This window comes from Ramularia collo-cygni, assembly GCF_900074925.1.
Source record: "Ramularia collo-cygni strain URUG2 genome assembly, contig: RCC_scaffold12, whole genome shotgun sequence".
Taxonomy (NCBI): Eukaryota; Fungi; Ascomycota; class Dothideomycetes; order Mycosphaerellales; family Mycosphaerellaceae; genus Ramularia; species Ramularia collo-cygni.
In genome coordinates, this window is record NW_019716266.1 from 190,639 (window position 1) to 215,624 (window position 24,986).

The 24,986-nt window shown below is 51.2% G+C and overlaps 11 protein-coding genes; 5 read left to right on the forward strand and 6 right to left on the reverse strand.

The window, feature by feature from the left end:
- Positions 1–402: 402 nt before the first annotated feature.
- RCC_07599 (uncharacterized protein) lies at positions 403–1,018 on the reverse strand (the record flags this gene model as incomplete). XM_023772855.1 has 2 exons in its annotated part: positions 403–726; positions 782–1,018. 2 exons carry the CDS (start codon positions 1,016–1,018, stop codon positions 403–405), a joined length of 561 nt encoding a protein of 186 aa, XP_023628623.1.
- A 344-nt stretch (positions 1,019–1,362) lies between these two features.
- On the forward strand, positions 1,363–3,024 carry RCC_07600 (uncharacterized protein; the record flags this gene model as incomplete). XM_023772856.1 has 3 exons in its annotated part: positions 1,363–2,183; positions 2,237–2,924; positions 2,980–3,024. The coding sequence occupies 3 exons, from the start codon at positions 1,363–1,365 to the stop codon at positions 3,022–3,024; spliced, it is 1,554 nt and encodes a 517-aa protein (XP_023628624.1).
- Positions 3,025–3,358: 334 nt separating this feature from the next.
- On the reverse strand, positions 3,359–5,141 carry RCC_07601 (related to cytochrome P450 7B1; the record flags this gene model as incomplete). XM_023772857.1 has 2 exons in its annotated part: positions 3,359–3,567; positions 3,617–5,141. The coding sequence occupies 2 exons, from the start codon at positions 5,139–5,141 to the stop codon at positions 3,359–3,361; spliced, it is 1,734 nt and encodes a 577-aa protein (XP_023628625.1).
- Positions 5,142–8,337: 3,196 nt separating this feature from the next.
- Positions 8,338–10,466, forward strand: RCC_07602 (probable polyol transporter 5; the record flags this gene model as incomplete). XM_023772858.1 has 6 exons in its annotated part: positions 8,338–8,429; positions 8,480–9,261; positions 9,313–9,579; positions 9,640–9,754; positions 9,804–10,334; positions 10,391–10,466. 6 exons carry the CDS (start codon positions 8,338–8,340, stop codon positions 10,464–10,466), a joined length of 1,863 nt encoding a protein of 620 aa, XP_023628626.1.
- Positions 10,467–11,436: 970 nt separating this feature from the next.
- RCC_07603 (related to cysteinyl-tRNA synthetase) lies at positions 11,437–13,821 on the forward strand (the record flags this gene model as incomplete). Its single annotated transcript, XM_023772859.1, has 1 exon — positions 11,437–13,821. The coding sequence occupies one exon, from the start codon at positions 11,437–11,439 to the stop codon at positions 13,819–13,821; it is 2,385 nt and encodes a 794-aa protein (XP_023628627.1).
- A 2,881-nt stretch (positions 13,822–16,702) lies between these two features.
- Positions 16,703–17,131, reverse strand: RCC_07604 (uncharacterized protein; the record flags this gene model as incomplete). Its single annotated transcript, XM_023772860.1, has 1 exon — positions 16,703–17,131. The coding sequence occupies one exon, from the start codon at positions 17,129–17,131 to the stop codon at positions 16,703–16,705; it is 429 nt and encodes a 142-aa protein (XP_023628628.1).
- Positions 17,132–18,214: 1,083 nt separating this feature from the next.
- RCC_07605 (uncharacterized protein) lies at positions 18,215–18,901 on the reverse strand (the record flags this gene model as incomplete). Its single annotated transcript, XM_023772861.1, has 1 exon — positions 18,215–18,901. The coding sequence occupies one exon, from the start codon at positions 18,899–18,901 to the stop codon at positions 18,215–18,217; it is 687 nt and encodes a 228-aa protein (XP_023628629.1).
- Positions 18,902–19,111: 210 nt separating this feature from the next.
- Positions 19,112–20,998, reverse strand: RCC_07606 (uncharacterized protein; the record flags this gene model as incomplete). The annotated part of the gene is made up of 1 exon (XM_023772862.1): positions 19,112–20,998. One exon carries the CDS (start codon positions 20,996–20,998, stop codon positions 19,112–19,114), a length of 1,887 nt encoding a protein of 628 aa, XP_023628630.1.
- Positions 20,999–21,076: 78 nt separating this feature from the next.
- Positions 21,077–21,601, reverse strand: RCC_07607 (uncharacterized protein; the record flags this gene model as incomplete). The annotated part of the gene is made up of 1 exon (XM_023772863.1): positions 21,077–21,601. One exon carries the CDS (start codon positions 21,599–21,601, stop codon positions 21,077–21,079), a length of 525 nt encoding a protein of 174 aa, XP_023628631.1.
- Positions 21,602–22,524: 923 nt separating this feature from the next.
- RCC_07608 (uncharacterized protein) lies at positions 22,525–22,893 on the forward strand (the record flags this gene model as incomplete). The annotated part of the gene is made up of 1 exon (XM_023772864.1): positions 22,525–22,893. The coding sequence occupies one exon, from the start codon at positions 22,525–22,527 to the stop codon at positions 22,891–22,893; it is 369 nt and encodes a 122-aa protein (XP_023628632.1).
- Positions 22,894–23,445: 552 nt separating this feature from the next.
- On the forward strand, positions 23,446–24,473 carry RCC_07609 (uncharacterized protein; the record flags this gene model as incomplete). XM_023772865.1 has 2 exons in its annotated part: positions 23,446–24,188; positions 24,242–24,473. 2 exons carry the CDS (start codon positions 23,446–23,448, stop codon positions 24,471–24,473), a joined length of 975 nt encoding a protein of 324 aa, XP_023628633.1.
- Between the last annotated feature and the right edge of the window lie 513 nt (positions 24,474–24,986).

Genomic DNA, 24,986 nt, shown 5'->3' on the forward strand with positions numbered 1-24,986 from the left:
CTGCGAGTAAAGGCTTCTTTTTACAGGACACGGTGAGGATCACTGGCGTTTCCACTGATGAGAGGTGTGAGATTGGTGTCCAAATGCCCCAGGTAGGTCCCAATTCCTGTTGAATCTTCAGTGAGACACGTCGTTTTCGTACCAAAGTTATACGTGATCAAACATGATTGATTACATTTCCACAAAGCTCGCTAGACGGTCTCACGCAATTCGAAAAACTCCTCTTCGAGAGCTACAGGTTCTCTAGGCACAACACTGATGCCCCAACACGCATCAAGATCTCAGGTCGTTAGCCGGATTTTCACACGGGATGGTTGAAGGACGCCGTTCTCTCTGTCAAACCTCATCGGTAGCGCATCAAAACTCATCGAAATGCAGTTCTTCCACAACTCATCCCTTCCATCAAATATCAGAGTCTCCCTCCTCCATGATCGTTTGCGCATACAAGCTTCGCCGAGACTGTCCTCTGCGACTGCCATCAGACACACTTATGTAACCTGACGACACCGCTCCAGGCGAAATGTGACGGGCCGAATCCGGATCATCTCGCATCTTCTTCTTCTGCTTCTCCTCTCGGTATTGCTTTGCTGTCCTCGGTTTGGGTTGCTTGGGGGTAGTTTTGCTGTCCAGTTGGAGCAGTTTGTAAAGCCATCCATACGTCGTTCGCACTATCAAGCCTCCCGTGAGGCCGACAATAGCTGCAATACCCAAGTAAATGTAGATTGTCTGCAGAATCATCAGTTCAAGTCCCGCCTCCGCCTCTTAACACAACACGTCATACCTCAAATTTGGCGATTAGTTGGAAAGGCCAAAGCAGACATGCCAATAGGAAGCGACCCAAGTATCCAAAAGGTTGAAGGATGAAGATCAATGGCTGAGACAGAAGATACAAGACGTATCCGACTGTACTGGCAAGCTGCCAAACGACGACGCCAACCCAATAGCCGATGAAAGACAGGGCTGTTCCGATCCAAGACAAGGTGCTTGCAACATGGGCTGGATCCACCGCATCTGCCATGATTGTGTCACTCTGGTCTCATCCCGATGGATTGGAAGTGTTGCTGCCACGGCCCGTCAAACATTGCGGTCAAAGTACAACGTGGCACGCGACGACGATCGAAGTGTGGGAAGCATGTGAAGGCAAGGAGCCGTGCCCGACAAGGTTTGAACTAGCTGCGGAGCCCCCACCCTCGCATACGCCAGGATCAATTCCCCAATTTGTTGAGATGGACGGCTGTTGTAGATGTATCTCCCTTTCCTCCTTCCCTTCGCTTTCGCGGTGATGAGCTATTCTTGAGTGCTCAGCAGGAGCTGGTAGGAGGAACTGCGCCGCGCTGTTATCGGATTCGGCGGGAAGTGGAAATGGGTAATGCCGAGTCACGCCAACCAGGCGGRGGGGCCTCGACGGGGACGCCACAGCGGAAAGAGTCTCAGCAGTATCCTCGAGCGGGCAAGAGCGGGGCGGGAACGGCGGCGAGCACAGAGCATGCCAGCAGTCCCAACACCAAGACAAAGCATGGCCGACAACGCTCAACCACGACCGCCAGCYCCACGAAACACGACTCGAGCAGTCGTAGCAATACCCCGAGCAATAGCAACACCATGGGCAATGAGGCCAGCGCACCGCACGCTCCCTCACGGCCCGGCACACCGTCACCACCTGCGACGACAGCATCACCTGTAGAGCGCGAATCGACTCCCTCCTCACAATCACAACCAGTGGCAATCCCGCTCTCCGCCGCAGCATCGGCCAGCGATGGGCAACAAGATCCGGTGCTGTCGCCAGCATATCACTTGCCGCCCGCAGCGATATACAGCCGACCGCCGCGTCTCCCTCTCCCCATTGAGGAGGAAGATCACATGCCCGGCTCGCCTATCCTCCCATCCCAGGACATTACCTCACCACTCGATGATAATGACCTCGAAAGCGGCATCATACCGCGAAGGTCGAGCATGCTCAGCTCGACCACAGTCGACGATGAGGAAGACATGGAGAATAACGACGCCTTTCCTCCAGACGTCTCTCAATCACTGCAGGTCAAGATACCCACGAAAGTGGAGTGGAATGGCCCGGGCGAGAAGGTGTTTGTGACGGGAACATTCTGCAACTGGGAGAAGAAAATGAAGCTGCACAAGAACAAAGGATCGGACAAGCAGGGCTTCTCCGCCAATATTCTGCTCCCGTGAGTTATCCTGCGTAGACATGTGGATCATTCAGATACTGACTGTGTTCAAGGCCGGGCACACATCACATCAAATTTTTAGTCGACGGCGAGATGACAACGTCGAACGAATTGCCCACCACTGTTGATTGGACCAACATTCTTGTCAACTATGTCGAGATTGTGGCGCCTCTACCTCCCGAGACAGAGGGAGAGAAGCAGCCACCCGCGCCGGCTGAGCCGATGCCGATACCAGGCGCAACAGGGACTGCAGAACAGCATGGGGACGCTGTGCGACCTCTACCCTATCGCTCTGCAGACCTTCAATCTGGTCCAGATGCAGATCTTGCCTCCACCCTACAAGACGTAGGACCGAAAGGCGAGCGAACACCATCTGTTTCAGCGCCGACACCCATGCCAGATCCAGCCCAACAGCAGAAATCTGAGCCTACCGAGCCTGTGGCCAAGGTGCCCAGACCGAAATACACCAACAAAATACCTCAATTTCTTCTCGATCTTGACAACTACAGCCATCCTGACGATGAAAGCTTTCAACGTGYGCAACGGGTCGCAGGCACACTTCCGCCGCCTCCCAGTTTGCCCATGTTTTTGAGCAAGAGTATTCTGAACGGGAATACTCCTCACAAGGATGACGCTAGCGTGTTGATCATGCCAAACCACACTGTGTTGAACCACTTGGCCACTAGTAGTATCAAGAGTGGAGTGCTCGCTACCAGCGGCACCACGAGATACAAGCGAAAGGTAATCAATGGCAGAGAGTGTGGGTTGTATTGCCGTGCTGACCGTTCATGTGTAGTTTCTCACGACCATCATGTACAAGCCTACTTCAGATGCTGGCTGATAGCCAGATGTATGGCATATTGCATTGCATGTGATAGAGCTCTACCGCGTTGTCCTCGGCCTTGCCAATGAGAAGAGCGTTTGATTGGAGACTCAGATAGAGATCGACGAGAACCACGGCATGATGAACTTTCTACAAGGGGGGAGTGCTTTTCAAGTACTCTGCTGGACGGATGATGAAGTGGGCAAATTTTGAGTGGTCTGCTCGCAGATGACGAGCTTGAGCACCAGCAAATAGACGAGGATGCGCAGAGAATGCGCAGAAATGCGCAGGGACGCCGACCTGGCGAATGGGCTTGAAAGATTCAAAGAACCATTCTTGATGGATAATCTGTCTACTTCGGCGCAGCAAACTTTCTACGTGTCACCCAGACTCTTGTATCGTCGCTTGTGGCATACACTCCGGTTGCTCGTCGATGTTTGGGCATCTTCCATGGTCCACCTTGAGCGGGCTGAATTTCCCACATTGTGATCATGGCTGCAGTGTACATGAGCGCTTCCTTCATGGCGAAACTTCTGCCTTTGCACATGCTCGACCCACCGCCTGGAATACGTTAGCTTTGAGAGGGATTGATAGTAGAGGTGATGCTCACCATAAGGTCGAATAGAACCCATATCAGCCACGCCTTCCTTCTTGTCATCATATTTGATATGTCTGTCAGCCTTCCAGACCATGGGGTCCTCGAAATAGTTGGGATCGGTGTTGTGCAAATCATGAGCGGCATGTGCATAGTCTCCCTTTTTGAGCAAATAAGGTTGAGAACCTTTCTCTCGACTCTGCAGAACAAAGTCCTGCTTGATTTCCTTGAAGGACCAAGACGCCGAATCCAAGCGTAGACACTCCACATAACTGCTCTTCAACAGTGGACATTTCGTACAGAGACCTTCAACATCAATCTTTGATATGCGTGATAGTTCTGGAATGGGGAGTTCGTTCTTCGGATGTGTAATCTCCACATATGGGGCAACCTCCTCTCTCAGCATCGCAAGGACGGTACGATCCGCGAATATGCGATTGATCATCCAAAAGACAAGTGTGTTGGAATTGGCATTCGCCGCCCAGACCATGGCATGCTCCGCGGCCGCTCGAGCCCGCATGGTGATGTTGTGTTTTTGATACACTGCCGTACGTGCCTTTATGAATGGACCGACGTCATCAATGCTTGACCATTTCGATTCGACGTCTTCTCCTTTGAGATGCCTGTCGAGGTTTATGTGAAAGGCTTCCAACGCGTCAAGGATTCTCTTCCGGGCTTGATGGGCTTGACTCAGCATTGGTATTGGAACCCAGCGTGGCAATCCTGCCGCCAGAAGGAGAAATCCTCGATCCAGCTTCCAGATATCGTCGAAGAAGTCTGGGAAGTTCTCCAGGAAATCCGTTCCAACAAGTGAAGGGATTGCATTCCAGGCGCAGAAGTCTCTGATTAGGGGAAGTAGACTTGCTTCTGCTACATCCCCTTTTTCGCCAAGGAGTTGAACGTTGCTGACTTTCTCCCACTGCATTTGATCCACAGGGCTTTGCGTATATGTAACGAGATTGTTGATGTTCTGCATCGTTTTGGCCGCTGTGCAATCCACCATGTCTCCCAGATAGGGCTCGTTCATGAGATACTTGTAACAAGACATCAATTCGGGTAGTGCAGCCATGTAACCCTTCATTTCCGAGGTTGGGAAGCCAAACACCTTTTGCACAAAACTCATGCCAACCTCCTCAGCATCTGCATGGATACTCTTCTGATTGACGAAAGCTRTTGCAAGACCGGGTGTATACAAGATGTTATGTCGAGTTGATCCAAAGTTCAACGCAAAGATGCCATTCTTGTAGCGGCTTCTCAGACTATACAAGAAGCCATCAGCGTCGGTGGCCATGTTTGGAATGTGTCCGAAGAATGGGATCCAGTATGACACTCCAGGAACTGTTTTGGCTCCCTGGCCTACAGACTTTGATTCTCCATTGGCTTTGCTAAGAATTCTTGTCAAAACGAGGATTGTGRTGAGGCCTAGAAGGATTGAGATGGTTGGATTGTTGGACACAAAGCCATTTTCGCCGAGCAGATAGCGGATCTTCAAGATCAGACCCGCGGAGGCGTGACCTGTCTCGTTTGCTGTGGCCGCCATACTCGGAGGCAACGCGATGTGGGATGAATGAAATAAAGAAGAAGATGGAGGTAAGACGGAATAAATGGGCGAGGGATTTTGTGGGATGTAGGATCGTACACTATCGCTCCTCGACTCGTACGCTATGCGAGAGCTAGAATCCTTTAAGCTTTCGGCTGATTCCCGGTCTCACACGCGAGATGAATCGATGTCTACTTCACATCTACTGTACTCCAAATGCTTCATCTGATTGCATGAGACGAAGGAGATACTTGACGCAGTATTGGAACTGTGAATAAAGCTACGTCACGGCAAGATATGGGTGCCCCAATCAGTCAATCTTGTAAGCCAGGTATGRAGGATGACCTTTGTCTGTTACGAAAGGTCCTTGTGACGACGTGAGCCTTGCATTATTGTAGCTCTCTGGATGTTCAACTCAACTTCGATGCAAGGAGACGTTGGTGTCTGGCCAGAGCTGATCAGCCTGGACCACTGGCGGATAACCAGGTGCTCCACGTTATTCGGGATCTGCTCCACTGCGCAACAGCTCTTACACCGTGGCGAGAGTATTGTTGTGGATTGTGCTGCAGAGGGGCATGCCTTTGTCCGGAATCCCAAAAAGAGTGAATCTGCAATGATGTCCGTGTTGTGCTCGTCGAGAAGATGCGACAAMATCGCGGTGGAATCATCCTGACCTTTACAAGCGCGATCCAATGCCAAACTTTTGGTAATGTCCGCTCCTCGAGACACTAGGTGGTCGAATAGTAGGATATCTTCTTCTGAGCTAACGAAGAAAACATTCTATTCAAGGGACAAGTTGAAGCCGTCTTCGAGCTGTCGTATGTAAACTTGATTGATATCCACGGCTTGATCAAGCAATCGGTCCAACGTGTCTCGGTCACCAGTAGGTTTGCTACACAATAGTCAGCTTAGGTTTCCAACCACCGAGAAATACTACAGTGACAAACTGCAGGATCCTGCGGCCCTTTGCCTTGATGACGAAACCATATTCCACTACAGTCTAATGCTTGACCGCCATACACCAAACAGATGTTGATACTGCTAGAATCGACGTCGTATCCGCGTAAGCAGCGCATGATGAGGGTACTGTCTGGGCTGATAGCATGTAAGCGCATTGGCTGCGTCGCGGGCATCGAGACGCCCCGAGGCGAAACGGTGCCGGATTTGGGCAACATCTTTTGAAAGACAGGCCACACGCAGCTCCTCTCATGCTATGTCGTCTTGTGGTATGTTTGCAATAATTCGGATGAGGCATTTGGCTGTAGATAGGCGCTGGAGAGGAAAACTGGCAGCAGGACGTGCTGAATGCTTGTATTTAGGCGCCGGTATCAGATTCCTCTTCTGATTTGCGGAAGCCTGTCCAAGTAGCTACGATGCTCTGTAAAGAGCGATGCAGCATTTTGGCTTTGGAGCCTGTCGATTGCCGAGTTTGGCCATATAACATCTCTGCCAATCAAAGTGAAATGCACAGTCTGAAGGATGAAAGCTTAGCAAGGTCAGCCGGTCCACTCGACAGCAACATATAGGAAGACTTCGGTCTGGTCTCAGTCAACTCCACCTGCTGCGTGAGGGAGCTGTAGTATGCCATCAATAGAGAGGAAGGCTCGCCTGAAATTCTTAAAGTACGCCACGTTTGATACGGTATCAGACGTTTGTGAGCTTTCGTAGATCAATGGCAACTCTGCATTCGTGTACTGCACAGAACCCTGAATTTGGTCGGAGGGCGCTTCCTGGCTTGAAAGGATTGGCTACGATTTGGGCGATGCCAGGCCACCAAAAGCTGGCGGCAGCGAGCGTATGACGGTCAAGATTCAAGACCATCGATACGTGAAGCTCCAGCGTCCAGAGAGACTGTGTGCAGCGTCCTCGGCATGATCCATCTCCCAAGAAGTCGCTTGTGGTGTCGTGCACTGAAAGATCACGGAATACATGTTCCGGCGGCTAGCATCACTCGAGAGGCGAAGATCGGAAAATATAGACCATACAAGCTCGACATGGCATGGCTCCATCAGCAATTTTGCAGCCACCAGTTGCCAAATACGTGGTGGACATGAGGAGACAGGTTCCGGCGGAAGGCAGCGGTCGATGTTGTCGTGAGTTGTTGACATTTTTGGCTTGCCTTTCCGAGCATCTCGGTGAGCGTTTCGTCTTGGGGGTCGTGCAAGCTTGCCCAGTTCGATGGAGTTGTGCGTCGCTCAGGACGATTATTGGCCATGGCGTAGCAAACATCGAATTGGGCGCGGACCCACGGCAGAATCTCGGCGTGGCTGTATCAAGATCTTGCATGCCTGCTTGCTCGCAGTTGTGTTCCGGCGGAACCTCCCCAAGGATCTTTCATCACCTGCAATGTCCGGACTCGGGACGATGTATTCGCATCGCAGGGGCAATGACAACTTCATTTCAGCATCATGTACCCGGACGTTATTGCCCGCTCACCTATTCACACTGTCATATCAGTGGCGTACACTTTGAAGAACATAACCAAGGATGGCGATGGAAGAGTCTACAGCAACATTGGCGCCAATTTCTAGGCGCGGATCGTGTGACAACTAGGAACAACCGTGCAACCGCCGAGGGTGAAGTGCGGAGGTCCCATGGGGAGATCGTCATCGAGCTCTTGAAATCATCGATACGATGTTGACCATCACATCACCACATCGACAATCGACCACATCGCAGTTGCAAATGCGACAATGGTTAACACAGCTATGATACGTTGTGGCCAGCTCATTCACTTGGTGGCTGAGCTAAAAGCTATCGCATAGCTTCTGGAGAAGCACATGAAAAAATTGTGAACTTATCCGAATCGACCCCGCGGAGCCCATGTGACATGTAGCCAGTCGGTGACTTACCTCGAGAACAAGCATTCATCTTGTACAACGCAGATTGGCTCCCCCTCCCACATGCTATGCCTGCATGCAGCCAAGAGGCATCGCCTATGTTGTATTGGCGGTCTTGGACACTATTGAGGTATGCATGCACGCTCAGCATGGACCCTCGGGATGCCCGATTGTGCTTTGACTTCTTGATCCATGGAGCTTCGTGGGACATGGTCTCCGTGCCTGTGGAGACCGAAGGGCACGGAGTATTGAAAGCAGGTAAAGGTTGTTTCTTGGCTGCACCTCCTTAGCATATAAGAAGCTTTCCCCGCCTGGTCTGGAGATCTGATCCAGTACGTCTCACCGAAGCCTCCAAGATGGCGGATGAGAAGATCGACGCCGGTTTGGAGGAGATCCGAAAGGGCTCCATCGTGGCATCCATTGATCTCAACAAGAACCTTGACGCGAAGTGAGTGTGTCTTGGTATGATGTAAAGCACAAACACTGATAACCTACCAGGGTGGCCAACCCACTCGCAGATGTGGCCGATGATGATCTAATGGCAGATGTCGAGCATTTTGCAGAGACCAAAGGACTACAAAGTGAATTGGATCTTCTCAAAAAGGGAGCTCTTGTCGCAAAGGATCCCAACAACTTCGATGCCTTGGAAATTCTTTCACAAGAGGAGAAGGACGCCCTTCGCTTTGAGATTGACCACAAATGGAAGCATCCCTGGCCTCTCTACTTTACAATCGTTGTATGTTCCATCGGTGCAGCAGTCCAAGGCTGGGATCAGACTGGTTCCAACGGAGCCAATCTATCCTTTCCTCTGGAATTCGGCATTGGAAATGGCGAGACTCCAGGCGCTCCCAACCACAAAAGGGATCAATGGCTGGTTGGTCTCGTCAACGCTGGACCTTATATTGGTGCTTCTTTTATTGGATGCTGGTTGGGTGATCCCATCAACAACTACATTGGACGCCGTGGGACAATTTTCATCTCTGGGGTATTTTGTCTTCTTACTCCTATTGGTGGTGCTGTCAGCCAGTCGTGGGAGGAGCTCTTCATCACTCGTATTCTCATGGGAATCGGTATGGGGTTGAAAGGGGCTTCGGTACCTGTGTTTGCTGCCGAGAACTCACCTGCAAGGATTCGCGGAGCGCTTGTGATGTCCTGGCAGATGTGGACCGCTTTTGGGATCTTCCTCGGTTTTTGCGCGAATCTGGCCGTTTACGATGTTGGATCCATTGCTTGGAGACTACAAATCGGATCAGCGTTTATTCCTGCAGTCCCTCTTACCAGTGAGTGGAACAATACAAATATTGAAGAATGTCGTAGCTAACTCTCTCAAGTTGGAATCTACTTCTGCCCAGAATCTCCAAGATGGCTGATGAAGAAGAACCGCTACCAAAAGGCATACAGATCTTTGCTGAAGCTTCGACACCACCCACTCCAAGCAGCTCGCGATATCTACTACATCCATTGTCAGCTCGAGCTTGAGGCTAGGATTGTTGGGAAGAACAACTACCTCACCCGCTTCGGACAGCTCTTCACCATTCCTCGCGTTCGCCGTGCAACACTCGCTAGTTTCACTGTGATGATCGCCCAGCAGATGTGCGGTATGTTGTGCTCTCGAGGAAGGTCATACGTGGCGAGCGATATGCTAATGCGCAGGATAGGAATCRACATCATCGCCTTTTACTCCTCTACTGTCTTTGTGAAAGCTGGTGCAAGCCAGAGAAACGCATTGATAGCTTCCTTTGGTTTCGGACTTGTAAACTTCGTCTTCGCATGGTAAGACTCCAACCTTCCAGACTTTGCAAATTGATACTCACAATCCCAGGCCTGCAATCTGGACCATCGACACCTTTGGACGCCGATCTCTACTCCTATTCACCTTTCCCAACATGGCATGGACTCTCCTCGCCGCAGGCCTATCCTTTTTAATTCCAGAAAAGAACCCAGCGCATCTCGGCCTAATCGCGACATTCATCTACCTCTTCGCGGCCTTTTACTCTCCAGGTGAAGGTCCAGTTCCATTCACCTACAGTGCCGAAGTCTTCCCACTCTCCCACAGAGAAGTCGGTATGGGCTGGGCGGTCGCGACCTGCTTCTTCTGGTCCTCCGTCCTCTCCATTACTTTTCCAGCAGTCCTAGCTGCGTTTGGAGAAGTGGGAGCTTTTGGATTATATGCTGGATTGAACGTTGCTGCTTTCATTATGATTTTCCTTTTCATGCCTGAAACCAAACAGAGGACTCTGGAAGAATTGGATCAGGTTTTCGCTGTGCCTGGAACTAAGTTTATTCAATATCAGACTACCAAGGCTGCTCCTTACTGGTTCAATAGATGGGTACTGATGAACAAGTCTGCAAAGTGAGTTGGATCATCAACGAATGAGGACTTTTATCCAAATACTGACCTGTCGATAGGCTTGAACCATTGTATCATTTTGATAGCCACCTCCAGGCTACCCCTAATGAGAAGGTTGGCAGCGAGAGCGAGTGAACCTGACACGATTTTTGCAGCTGTGAAAACAGCGATACGATCGAGCATAGAAGTCTGCAATGAACATACACGAATATCCCTGCTTTAATCACAGTATCACGTCTGCACGTTTTTGCTGCTCTCCTCGGACTACCTTTTGCCATGTTCTGCAGCCGTCGCTGACAATGTCGCCTCACATGAGTCTTGCTGTCAATTGCCTTTGCCTGTACATCGATATGAGATGAAAGTGGTGCTTCCATGGATTACTGCTGGATTCACAATAACCAGTCCATCGCGAACATCTCACTTTCACAGTTTTCAACTAAGGAGGATCGAACATGCCATGGAATGATGTCCCCCCTTCTCGACCGTGCTGTCGTTTACGCAGAAAACATCAAAACTGCGAGCTACAGACCGGGGCGGCAACTATCAATTTCACCGGCCCTCGGACAGAACCATTCACAAAACAAGCTCTTTGCCCTGATACCAACACTGAATATTGCTTACATGTCCATATGTCATGTCACGGCGTACGAAAGCTATATCACTCCCTCAGCAAGATTGAATGCTACCCCAACCCTAACCCTAAGTCTCAAAGCCCAGGAGGGCATGAGAAGGAGTCAGGTTGCACCCATGAAATACGGAATTGGGAAGTGTGGATGCCATTGATAGATCCGGTATAAAGCTATGAGGTGTACATCCTCTCAAGTCCATCATCCTACCTACATAACAGTTGAAAATGCAGTACTTGACAATATTCCACCATTCCCATGTGAAGACAGACGATCACTTTTCTGCCCCACGCGTTCCCGCGTCACCCTTCCTTCGCGTGGCCCGCATCCTTGACATCCTCGCAGATGAAATGATTGAGTCAGAACAATCAAGCCCGACACCTTGCCTTTTCCTCCCCCATCTCCTCATTTAATTGATGCACCTCCAATGCCTTAGTCGATCTTTCAGGCCCATTCCATTCCACATCACCCGCCGCACCATGGCCACAAGCAGCGTCCAACAGCCCAAATGGACGGCTCCCGTCCGCTCAGCCCAGCAGAGCAAGCTGCCCGAATTGTCCATTTACAACTCCCTCACCCGCTCCAAAACGCCCTTCGTTCCACGGGAAGGCAAAAAGGTCGGCTGGTATGCCTGCGGTCCAACCGTCTACGACGATGCGCATCTTGGCCATGCACGAAACTACGTCTCCCAGGACATCATCCGCCGCATCATGACAGATCACTTCAAATTTGATGTCAACTTTGTCATGAACATCACGGATGTGGACGACAAGATCATCCTGGCAGCACGGCAGCAGCATCTTTTGGCGCAATTTCTGGAGAAACACACCGAGGCGGATGAAGAGGTGCGGAAAACCACAAGGGATGCCTTTGCTGCGTACCTACAGAAGAATTTGGCATTGCTAGGGGAGGATACCACACCAGAGTCATACGTTGAGGCGTCTCAAAAAGCATATGGACATGTTCTAGCAGGGAAGAGCGTGGCCAAMGACGGCACTCCACCAGGCGACAAGGAAGCCAAGATCAAGATGCACCTCAAAACCGCCTCGTCCGCTGCAGAGGCGCTGCTTTTGACCGAGAATGATCTTCAACCCTTTGCGGCCAAGGCATCCGGTGTGCTGCTCCCACACATCGACTCCCTATATTCTGCGACAGTCCAAGGCGACGATCATGCCATCTTCACCAAACTCACAAAGGAGTATGAACAGCGCTTCTTCAAGGACATGAAGGACCTGAACGTCCTCTATCCTGACAAGTTGACACGAGTGACGGAGTACGGACCTCAGATTGTCAGCTTCGTCAAGCAGATTCAAGACAACAAGTTTGCATACGAGAATGAAGGCTCCGTTTACTACGATACCACTGCATGGGAGAGCTCGGGAGGTCACTACGCGAGATTGGAGCCGTGGAATCGAAACGACAAAGATCTGCAAGCCGATGGAGAGGGATCCCTCTCAGCCAAGAAGACCACATTCAAAAAGTCAAGCGCTGACTTCGCGTTGTGGAAAGCGTCAAAGCCTGGTGAGCCGAGCTGGGATTCACCATGGGGTCCAGGCCGACCAGGATGGMATATCGAGTGCAGTGCAATGGCAAGTGACGTCCTTGGCAAGCAGTTCGACATACATTCCGGTGGTATAGATCTGGCATTTCCACACCACGACAACGAACTCGCACAATCAGAAGCATATTGGCATGACTGTGGTGCGAAGAGCGAACAATGGGTGAATTACTTCCTCCACATGGGACATCTCAGCATTCAAGGAAGCAAGATGAGCAAAAGCTTGAAGAACTTTACAACAATCAAAGAGGCGCTGGCCAAAGGCGATTGGACGCCACGATCATTACGGATCGTCTTCCTGCTTGGTGCATGGAAGGAAGGTCTGGAAATTACACCCGACCTTGTCAAGGCTAGTGTGTCTTGGGAGGAGAGGGTGAACAACTTCTTCATCAAGGTTCGCGATCTCCAATTACACCCCTCTGGTGTGGAATCCAACGGAGACAGTAGTTCTGGGACAGAACTCGATCAATTGTTGGAGTCATCAAAGGTGAAGTTCGACGATGCGCTGCGCGATTCTTTCGACACCCCAGGCGCCATGCGAGTGATCACCGATCTCATTACATCTTACAACTCCGCTACATCAGTATCGGATTCAACCTCCATCGCCATTGGGGAGTGGGTTACCAAAGTCCTGGTAATGTTTGGTCTGGACGCAGAATATCGGAAAGATCAAATGGGTTGGTCAGGTGTTGACATACCAGAGCGTGCGAAACCTTTCATCTACCCGCTGTCGGAGTTGAGAGACAAGGTTCGAGAGCAGGCTATCCAAGGGAAGATTGACCTTCTCCCCCTTGGCAGAATGGATGAAAAGGACAACTTCTACAACGAGAACCAACCCTACGCCGGCGCATATGCGGACTTCCAACGCAAAATCGTAGACCTCCACAATAAGGAAGCACCCACGAAAGACTACCTCACAGCCTGTGACTACCTGCGAGATACCGTCCTATGGAATCTCGAAATCTACCTCGAGGATCGCGAAAAGCGACATGCATTGGTGCGACCTCTTTCAGCAAGTTTGAAGCAGGRGCGCCAGGATCGAGAAGCTATTGCTGCTTCCAAGGCGGCTGCCAAAGCCAAGGCCAAGGAAGATGCTGAGGCTGCGGAGAAGGCCAAGCTGGAAAAGGGAAAGCTCTCACATTTGGAAATGTTCCGGACGAGTGAGTACAGTGAGTGGGATGAGGAGGGGTTGCCGGTGAAGGATGCGGAAGGGAAGGAGGTCGCGAAGAGTAAGGGGAAGAAGTTGAGGAAGGATTGGGAGAGGCAAAAGAAAATTCATGAGGCTTGGGTTGCTTCGCAGGGTTGAGGCGGGCCTTGATGAGGTGTGCTGTAACTGTGAGCTGGTGGATAGAAACTCTGTCAGGTCTTTGTCTGTTGGCTTCCTGCCGTAGCGAGCACGCAGGCACGAGATTCGATTTGAATGTAAAACGTTTGAGCCGAAACGGAGAGCAGCACAAGTACATGGTGCAGCAGCATGCCTGAAACTCGAGATCTCACGTCACGGAAACATATAGACAAGGATTTTTCAGCACCACTTTTATGATTTCTTACGCTATTTTGGGCTACAAACGCCTTACTGTTCAAGAGGCATGCATGACATGCGCTCAAGTTCAAGCTCGTTCATGGATCGCCCCAGCTGCCCCAATCGCCGTCCAGTGCGTATTGTACATTTTTCGAACCTACTCCGACTGCCCCTGGCTCATCTTGACAGCTCACTCAATGCTGTGTGCTTCAAGCAGCTCAAGGTTGACGGCGTCAGTCCACTTCTCGTGATGGCTTCCCTTCATGTAATCATCCTTCGCAATCAAGACACACTTGTCTCCCATCCTATCCATGTACAATGCGCATGGCTTAAAGTGGACGTTGCGGCAGCAACCGACACGACAGCGGGAGCGAGCACATGGCTTGAGCTTTGGGCAGTTGGGGTTCACACACTCGTCACCTGGCAGAATAGAGAATGGGCAGATGTCCGCAGGCTCAAGGTCCGGGTCAGAGATGTAGATGCGTCCGCGTGCCCTGTTGTCGACCGCCTCGCTCTTGGACCGGTGGACGTCTGGGTCGTAGGAGTCCTACGACTTGCTTGCGTTCTGGACTTCGTCTTATAGCGCTTCAACTCAGCCTGGCGGGTCTCGAGTGCAGTGTTGTGGATGTTTCGCATCTTCTGCATCGTCTTCCCAAAATTGTCCAATGGCTGAGGCTCCTCAATAGAAACGGTGGTCACTCYCCGCAGGCTCGACGAGTTTAGGCCTGCTAAACTTTCAACTACTAGCAGAGTGGTCCGTCAATCAATCGWGAGAGCAGTTTAGAGCGCTGATCTTGTTGTTGATAACATCATCCGGACACTGAATAAAGCTGAAGGAGCGATCGAGCTTGCTCGCGAATGGAGGATTGTTCATCGGAATAGGCCATTCTCAGTCATGCCTTTAGTATCGTAAGGTAAGGCCTCACTCTCCGCAGGCTTGACGAGTTTAGGCCTGCTAAACTTCCACTTACTAGCAGAGTGGTCCGTCAATCAATCGAGAGAGTAGTTTAGAGCGCTGCTCTTGTTGAGTAATTTCTCATATCTACATCTAAGCACCGCGAGTATTTCGTAGAACTGCCTTAATAGACAAAGCTGTTAACGCCGTGCTCTCTGCAAAATTAATGGTTCTGGAGCTGATAGAACTTCTTATACTAGTAGAGTGGCTCGACATTTGACGGAGAGAGCAGTAGAGGGCTATGCTTTAGTTAAAGGGGTCAGGGTTCAATTCTAGCATAAACGAGAATGTTACACATACTAAGCTAGTAACATTATATTAGATAGACAAAGCTATTAACGCCGTGCTCTCTGCAAAATTAACGGTTCTAGAGCTAATAGACCTTTTCGTACTAGTAGAGTAGCCTGACATTTGACGGGGAGAGCAGTAGAGGGCCATGCTTTAGTTAAAAAGTTTCTTATCTCGATAGCTTTATAGAGCTATTAATATAAGGATTATTTATTAGGATAAGGCATCCTTAGTTATGTCTATAATGTCCTAAGGAATCGCTCTCTATAGGCTCGATAATTTGAAGCCTATTAGAATCCCTAATACTAGCAGAGTGGCTAGTAATTAATCGAGAGAGCAGTTTAGGGCGCTGCTCTTTTTAATGATTTCTTATATCGACAGCTCTGCAGCTTTGCAGCTTTGCAAATAGAAAATCCATTTTCTTCAGTCGCCATTTCGATAAGACATTCGATCCTCCATATTTGAGTCTCCGCGATGCTGCTACTTTTCGTGCTTGTAGCTACCTGTTCGTGAGCTTTGTCGTCAGTTTACAACAAGGAGAGCTGGCAAACTTTTCAATTTCACCAGCCCTTGGGCTTCAAACATCTTCTGTCATTGTATGCTGAGTGTACCATATTCCTCCGTCGTGTAAGACCCTCTCGACAATTGCATCAATATCCTCAGCTCTGCGGGTCATGCGGTCTGGGTTGACTGTGAGGAGCTCCGCTGTACGGACTGCCTCCGAAGCAATCCAAACCGCGTAAAACCGGGCTTCAAGCTATACGACCAAACGATGTGAGAAAAGGACATCTATGCAAGTCGTCGTTCCGATGAACATCAGCGTTCATACCTGATAATCACCCGTAGAAGGAATTACGTACTGTGTGCCATCGAAATCAGCAACCATCTGGATCTCGTCGTCCAACCGAACACTTCTCGAGATTGTGCCCTTAATGCAGACGGAAGACATCCAAATGACCAACAACGAGCCGCTCTCCTGGAAATCAGCAGGCTAGATGCTGGATGCGCGAGAGATGGCAAGAAGGAACAGACGACGCTTCTCTTCCAATGGGGGGAAACCCAGACGACATAAARGAAGGCATTAAGAGGCCGGTCCACGAGATGTAATGCGATCCAACGTTTGTTCCAACATGTTGCAGCTCAGATATGGGAAGAGAGATTGTGAATAGTGCTTACAGCTGCATGTTCGCAAGCGTTGTCGGACGCCTACTGCAAGGAGAGTCGACAGACGAGGCAAAGAGTGGCATAGAGGCAAGATCAATGTCGATATATATACATACATAGGAGGCATGTTCCATGCCAATTCTAGCATGATCGAAACTGTTGCACATCCCCAGCCATTTACACGTCCACAGCAATTAATATCATATCAAATCGAAGATGCCCTTCACCTCCACATTATCTCGATGCCATCTTCCTTCTTCAGTCGCACTCCCCATCTTCCATATCYATGCTGATATCAGAATCGTCGCCAGGCTGCTCCACTGACTTTGCTTTCGCCTTTCCATTTCTGTCTGGTCGAGTAACCCGCTGCTTCGCGTGAACGCACGACTTGCAAAGAAGTCCACCAGATCCCAGCGGTGCTGGGTTTTCGCAACCGTCCTGCTTGCACCTCCTTGTGTCGGCAGTAACAGGAGCTCGACCGGCTTCCACCTGCTTGGCAGAGTTTATCTTATTGCGGTGCATTTCACAATAGAGGCCACCTTTACCACCAATCGGTGCAGCATTGGTGCATCCGTCTTCCTTGCATTTGCGAGGCGGCTCGACCAGGAGTTGCTGCCCTGAATCAATGGCATCTTGTTTTTTCGTTGCTTGGCGTTCTTTGTAACAACGATCGCAGATTTTCGCCATTGCGTTGCAAGTATTCAATTCTAGCATGAACGAAAATGTTGCACGTACTAAGCCCTTAACATCACATCAGATAAAGCTATCAAAGCCGTGCTCTCTGCAGAATTGACTGTTTTAAAGCTGATAGAACCTTTGATACTAGCAGAGTGTCCCGTCATTCTAAGAGAGAGAGCAGTGGAGAGCCCTCTTTGTTGGGATTGTCATTTCAGAAACTGTTCATCACCTCCACGTTACATCGATGCCATCTTCTTCGATCGCCATTTCGATAAATCCTCCGTATCTGACTCTCTGCAAGGCTGCTGCTTTTTGTGCTTGTAGCTACCTGTTCGTGAGCGTTGTCGTCGGCTCACTACAAGGAGAGCCGGTAACCTTTTAAATTTCACCGGCCCTTGGGCTCTTTCATTGGATGGATGCCGTTTCTCTTCTTCAGTCCCCGTTCTGAAATTACATTCGATCCTCCGTATCTTGTCTCTCCGCAAGGCCGCTGCTTTTTATGCTTGTAGCTACCTGTTCGTGAGCTTTGTCGTCAGTTTACTAGAAGGAGAGCCGGCAACCTTTTCAATTTCACTGAGGATCTGAATCGGATGAAACTTTGGAAGACTACTGAAGAGGCGACGGTCTTTCATTGGATGCTCCGACGAGGAGCATATCGATGCCTTCTTCCTTCTTCAGTCTCCATTCCGAAAAGACATTCGATCCTCCGTATTTGTCTCTCCGCAAGGCTGTTGCTTTTTCACCAGCCCTTCGTCGTTATCCTTCTCGTCCGGCTAGGTGACATTCCTAGTCATGTCTACAGTATCTTGAGGCCTTACTCCCCGCAGGCTCGACGAGTTCAGGCCTACTAAACGTCCAACTACTGCTGGTGTTGAATAATTTCTCACATCGACATCTAAGCACCCCTAGCATTTCGTAAAACCGCGTTGACTAGAACAACGAGCTCAAATAGGTTGAATAGATGGGATTTGATACTAATATATACAATGCTCCATGAAAATTCTAGTATCATCGAGATTTCACCGGCCCTTGGGCTTCCACCATCTTCAGTCATCGTATGCTGAGTCACCTCGCGGCCGAATCTGCTCTACCTCAAACCACAGTCTTGTCTCGCTTCGCGCGCCACTGGCGCTGATAGCACGGATCGCAGATGGCAGCCATCTTGTTAATCACATTCTGGCAGCCGTCCTCTCCTTCAGTGCAGATCCGGATTGTGTCGTTGTGCCACTCTCGCTGCTCGTGCTTCCGGCGTTTGACAACATGCCCGCTATCTCGATCTCTCAATTCTTTGTCATGGCGACTCTTGCATTTCGTACCACAAAACTTGCCACGAGGACCTCCCACCGGTGCATTGCCATCACAGTCGTCTCGAGCGCACTTTCTGTACTCACGACTGGAAACGGACTTCGAGACTTTAGACTCCCATGCGTGCTTGCCACACATGAGCTTCCCTCCCACTGGTGCAATCTCATCACAACCATCTTTGGCGCACTTGYGGAGCAGGGCAGGATCGTCGTCATAGATCGCAAGCTGCTTGCACTTCTCGCAATACAGTCCACCTTTGCGAGGAGCTACTTCATGGCAGCCAGGAGTGGAGCACTCTCGAAGATTGTCATCGTTCCAAAGGCAGGACTGGCAGCTGAGGTTGGAATTGGTGCAAATGTTGTGGCAGGCGTCTCGTACACAAATGCGTGGCTCATCGTGGTCATCGTCATCGCGCTTCCTCTTTCCCATCGAAGCTGCAGGCTTGTGACAACCATCACAGTTGCAATTGCACATTGGTGGGCAGACGCAAGTGATTCCGACAACGGCATTGCTTTCATCATGGTCGCCGCACCCGCAGGCTCTCTGTCGCTTGCAAAAGGCACACTTGCATTGGCAGTCCGAGTCGTGATCATTCTGAAGGTGGCATGTACAATAATATGCTTTGATTCCAGCAGTTGAGACCACCGAGACAGGACAGGGAGTGTCGACTCCGATGCAGCGCTCCTAAGCCTGCATGCGGGGAACAGTAAACCCATGACCCTTGTCGTCATTTCGAAACACATCGGGAATGACGGAATCGCCCTGGTATGATGTCAAACGCCCAGCATCGACCCACTGCTCTGCGTTGACGACGTGTCGCTCAGCGTGAACAACAGAGGTGAAGCTTTGATCGACATATTCTTCATCTGCGCCGATCCATATGATTGGCTGTATGACCGGCATGCTGAGACTGACTTCAGGCGCTCGAATCTGCGCATCGAGAGATTTTTGCCATCGTTTGATGAATGGATGGTGAGAGAAGGCTAGTGGTAATCGCAAAGCTTCGCGAGCAGAAAGAGTCGTCTTGTGGTCCCAGAGTATCGACGCGATAGCGTGATGGCCGTTACGGAGTACGACTTTGAGTCGATCGTACTGACGCTGAGATCGGACGGCCCTGTCGACACTTGCAGATAGGAACAACACGCGGCCGGGCTCATCTTCAAGTCGCTCTTCCAGCATGGTGATGAATGCGTCATTGTATGCTGAGACACCTCGCGCCCGAATCTGCTCTACCTCAACACCGCAATCTTCGGCGATGCTGGAAAGGAATGCTTGCTGTCTCGTCATTGAAGGCTCCAGCTCGTCGTGACCACTTCCTCCCGAGGTGAATGATATGCGTACGATGATGTAAATACGGGTGAAGCGATGGAAATTGATGGCGGTTTTCAATGCGCCGTGGAGAGCTTTCAGTTCCGGCGGGATTCCTACTTGGCGGATGTAGTAGTTCAGTCGGATCATGACCTTATCGCGACGCCAATAGAATGACATTTGGAGTGCTCGCTGTCGTCCAACCTCGAGACGATCTTTGAGGATGTCGGTACGTTCCTTTTCATCCTTCTTGATGACGTGCCAGTCGGAATTATCGCCGTCGTCGCCGAGTGGAAATCCTTGAGTGTGCCACGTTCCTCCGTTGTGTGAGACCCTATCAACAATTGCATCAACGTCCTCAGCTCTGCGGGTCAAGCGGTCTGGATTGACGGTGAGGAGCTGAATCGGCTGAGACTTTGGAAGACTGCTGAAGAGGCGACGGTCCTTCATTGGATGCTTCGAAGAGGAGCATATCTCTACGACCACCATCAACTTGTCCGTTGGTTGCAGAGTTGCGATGACGGGAGACGACAACAAGGTGCTGAGTTGGCGGGGAATCGATTCTCGACAGCGGCTGCCGTCCTCGTTGCTCTGGCGTGTCCAAATCACAAACAGCATGTCCATGCGGTTTCTAAGGTTGAGATCTCCATATGCAATGGTGGCAGCCAGCTCGCCGATGTAAACCYCGGAGTCCCCTTCAGAGCGAGACACGGCTTCGCGGATCAAAGGAGTGACGACTCGATCTTTGAAGAGATGATCGAGATCGCCATCCGGTCGGAACCAGTCCCGCTTGTCCTCCTTGGTCTTGACGAAAGGTCGCGTGACGAGCGAGCGTGTGGACGGGCGAAGTCCCAGAACAGTTCGCAGCGTGCTGACCACCGAGTTGACTAGATCCTTGGATGGCTCCTCCATCTGTCTCATGATCGGAACGAGCAGGCAATACCGGTAGCTGTAGATTGACGTGTCGAAAACCTGCACCTGCTCGGCATACGTGACTCCAGAAATGTCCCGGACGAAGAATGATGGTTGCCTCTGTCTCAACTTCTCTGCGGCAGCTTTGCCTTTGAAATGTACCACCACCCACCACGCGACAGCCCCGAGATGATTCAGCTTTGGGATGTAATCCAGCTGTGCAAGATGACCAGCTTTGGAGAATGCATGTCGGAAGTCCAGGTTGTAGAGTGAGGCTGGATGGTTGAAAGCGAATAATAGTCTCTGGTCGGCGTAGTAAACGGTCCCGGTTTCGAAGAGAGCGAATGCCATGAGACGTGTGCATGAGCCGCCGGATGGACTGGTGTCCCTTTTAAGGTACAACAATTCGGGAGAAGACAGCTGTGATTCCTAATTCAGGCCGTACTTCGCACAAATGTCGATCATGTTTCCGGTATCGCGAGGTCCCAATCTCAGCGCGGTGCGGAAAAGGTGTGCAAAGGTTTGGTATGTTGTGGTTTGGCCCGCAGGGACATGATAGATGCCACGATTGCAGTCGGATGACCGATTGACAACCCTCATGGTCTGCATGCGGTTGGTTGAGTCAACGGCATCATTGTTCTCCACTGAGATGACTCTTGAGCCAGCGAAACGATCGCATCGCGTACTCTGCCAAACGTCACGACCCATAAGAATGTATACAGCGTCTTCGGTGTCATCCTCAATCCGCCAGTGACCATGGATCTTGGATGAGTGGCTTGCATATGCGTCAAGTTCCTGCACGAAGAGATCCCAATCATCGTCGTCGGACAGCTTCAGTGTCATTTCGGTGCTGAGAAGCCATGTCGGTAGAAGGTCAACGGGAGGGAAGAGCAGCCCGCAAGTCTTCTGTAGCTCAGCTTTGAGCTCTAGAGCGAGCTGTACAGCTGCCGCCATGACGTGACGGCTCGTCCAGCTGGGTTGGAGAAGTGGTGATGATGGTGGTGGTGGTCGTGACCGTATGGTGGTGATGAACTCTGAGGCTGCAGCAGGTCGAGTTGACATTCGGCAGGAAGCGACGGCGTGCCAAGTCTCGCCTTTCCCGAAGTGGTCGCTCCTTCATCCTGGATGAGGTTGACACTGGAGCGGAGCGGGCAAGGATGCAGACATTGATTGGCAATGCTGGTGGCGCAGGCAATGGATTGACCGCGCCGCTGTCGGCATCACTTCATTGTCGACGTGGCGGCGGCGTTTCAAATGCCATCACTGCCGCGGTAGTCGGTCGACGGCGCGCGGTGCCAGCCTACCTGTGCGAGAGGCAGATCACTGCCGCGACACATAGAACATTGGGTGCACTGAGAAGACACATCTGAGCAGATGTGGTTGTTTGTTGAGTCGAAGAGAGTGACTACCGCGCGTGAGATTTACACAAAGCGTCGCGGTGGCACTAGCGTCAAACCTTATTATACTTGACTTCAGCACCTTAGCCCCTCAGGCAGGGCAGTCGTTAACATCGCATAGGTTGTATACTGCGTCTCGTACCGCCACACCCCACCACAGTATACACCGAAACACCCATCGACACCCATCAACACCTCTCCACATACCAGCCTCGCCATGTAGTCAAACGCGAACACAATTACAACAAATCCGGCTTGCTCCCCGGGTATCTGCGGCATCATCTGAAGACGACATGCAGACCAACAAAGGCAAGTTTGCCTGGACTGACTTGCGATCCGACTGACGCGGATCACACCGGTAGGTCTGAGTTCGACGAGTCTGCGCCGACTACTACATGTATCGCGGACATCACCGCGCAGTCCCCGCACTGTCAAGGCCAGCACATTTCAAACGACTCTCTTCTCTCCCTGTTCAGCAACATGCCGTCCAACACCGTTCCGACAATGGATGAGATCCACTCGAAGCCATTCGCGCCACGCACAGTTTCGCGGCCTTCCGACGACGAGACCAAACTCGCTCGAAAGATGACGGCTCTGCTCGCTTCACACTTRCAGCCCCGGGTGATCAAGGCGCGGGAGGTTCAGTTGAAGGACGCGTCGGAAGGCAACGACCCTGCTGCTAAGCACAGCCAGAGCAACTTTGCTACTGATGGCGGTGGTGATCAGTGGGGTGAAGTCAATGGAAATTTTGCCCTTGTGGACTTCCCAACAAATAAAAGCACTCTTGGATGTGACGTGTTTTCAGGCGCTGTCGATACCATGCTAAAGGGTGCGAAGGGATGTGGATAAAGAGTAGACTATAAGGGAGACCATGAGCTTGAGGGACGCCAAACGGCACCTCTTCTGTCGGACGTCTATCCGCGGCGCCTGGGATGTGTAAAAATACCATTAGCATGTAACAGCCTGGGTGTGAGATGACATGATTCCAGGTGCTTTGGATAGCATGTTAAATGCTGCGAAGAGTTCACAACGGTATGACACTAGAGGGAGGATGAGTGAAGACCAGTCTGCTTCTAAAGGTGGTGATGGTAAACAGTGGGTCGAGGGCCAGTCTGCTACTGAGGCTGGCAATGGTGACCAGTGATATGAGAACAAGTGGGATGAGGACAACGATGAGGAGAACGGCGAGAGCGACTCTGCCGCGGAGAAGGATGGTGACCAGGTTTCCGACGCGGAGGAGAAATTCGGGGGCACGAACTYCAGATACGCGCTTCACTGGTCAGACTATCGCAGGAACCATTGCGAAATGAACGAGACTAGATCAGCAGTTTGCCGTGCGAAGGAGGTTCCGGAACTGCGAGAAAGAATCATCAACCATGTTCTCGATGGCCATCCATATAGATGGCACTTAGGGCAACAGGTGCGAAGCGTCTGATATGTAGCCAGGTACCACACCTCACCGGAGGGTTATTACCCATCCTACATAGTCCGACATCATGGCGTACACCAGCTTCCTCCCACCCCATCTGCGGAAGAAGGCCATGCCGTGCACTAGTGCTTCCTTGGACACACAGGAACCACACCGCCACCAGCACCAGCACCAGCAGCAGAGCGACGGCTACGAGATTCGCGTTTCCATCTCGGCACCACCCATATGCGGAGAAAGGCCATGCCGTGCACTGGTGCCTTCTTGGACAGCAAGATCCACACCGCCAGCAGCACCAGCAGCAGAGCGACGGCTACGAGATCATCTCGGCACCACCCCATCTGCGGAAGAAGGCCATGCCGTGCACTGGTGCCTTCTTGGACACGCAGGATCCACACCGCCAGCAGCATCAGCAGCAGCAGAGCGACGGCTGCGAGCTTCGTGATGGCAATACCTGCGCCTCCTCTCCGAAGCCAGATCGTGCGACAGCAGGTGCTCCGACTGCCCTGCCACCGCAACCCGCGTCGGCTCCAAGCTATGCTGATCACGCCGATCTCGGCCTTTTACTTACCACAATCATCAGCACTTCCACATCCGCCATCATGGCGTCCACCAGCTTTATGCCACCCCATCTGCAGAGAAAGGCTATGCCGTGCACTAGTGCCTCCGCCTCCTATGCGAAGCCAGCTTGTGCGACAACAGGTGCTCCGACCGCCTCGTAAGTTGAACTTAATGTCCACCTCGATCAATCATTCGCTAATCTCTCGACAGGCAACCCGCGTCGGCCTCAAGCTATGCCGAACTGACTCCACCGGATAGTCCACACACGGAGAGCGAGAAACTGCTTGCAAATCTGCATTTGGCTTCGCTAGAGGATACCTCCGCGACTCTCTACGAGATTGAGGATAAGCCTGAAGACGAGAACGAGGATGAGGATGACAACTATAGCACCGACAATGAGTTCGTGTCTGGCACGGATTCTGACGATGATGATGGTTTCTAAACAGAAGCGAGCGAGGTCGCTCCTCGCAAAGAGGCTCCTGTGATGAATTAGCCGTCGTCAATTCCGAGTGGCATTGATGTCAACCCGCCACGCCGACGCACAATTTCATCATCACCGACGGTCCAGACAGTGGGTGCTTCAAGCATCAATCCAAGATATGGGATGCTTCCTACGGCGAGTCTGCCGCCGCCCGCGAGATCTTTGCAAACATGAACGCAATTGCAATACAGCCGCGGAGTCTGCTTACTGGCATACAAATATTCTTCCTTGTCCTGTTAGCAGCACGAAATTTCATGTGTGGCACGAACGTCGCACAAATGAAGAACGTCTTGGACACTAAGGTAGGTTCACATTGCATTAAGAGCAGCTAGCAACGCGCACATCAGGTGGATAGCTCCGCTGCCTGCTAGAGGAAGGAGTGGTGGAGCAGCTGGTTGTATTACAGCTGTTCTTAATTCATTGAGAACTCTGTACAATACATCCACCTGTACCAGTATCACCACCAATACGAAC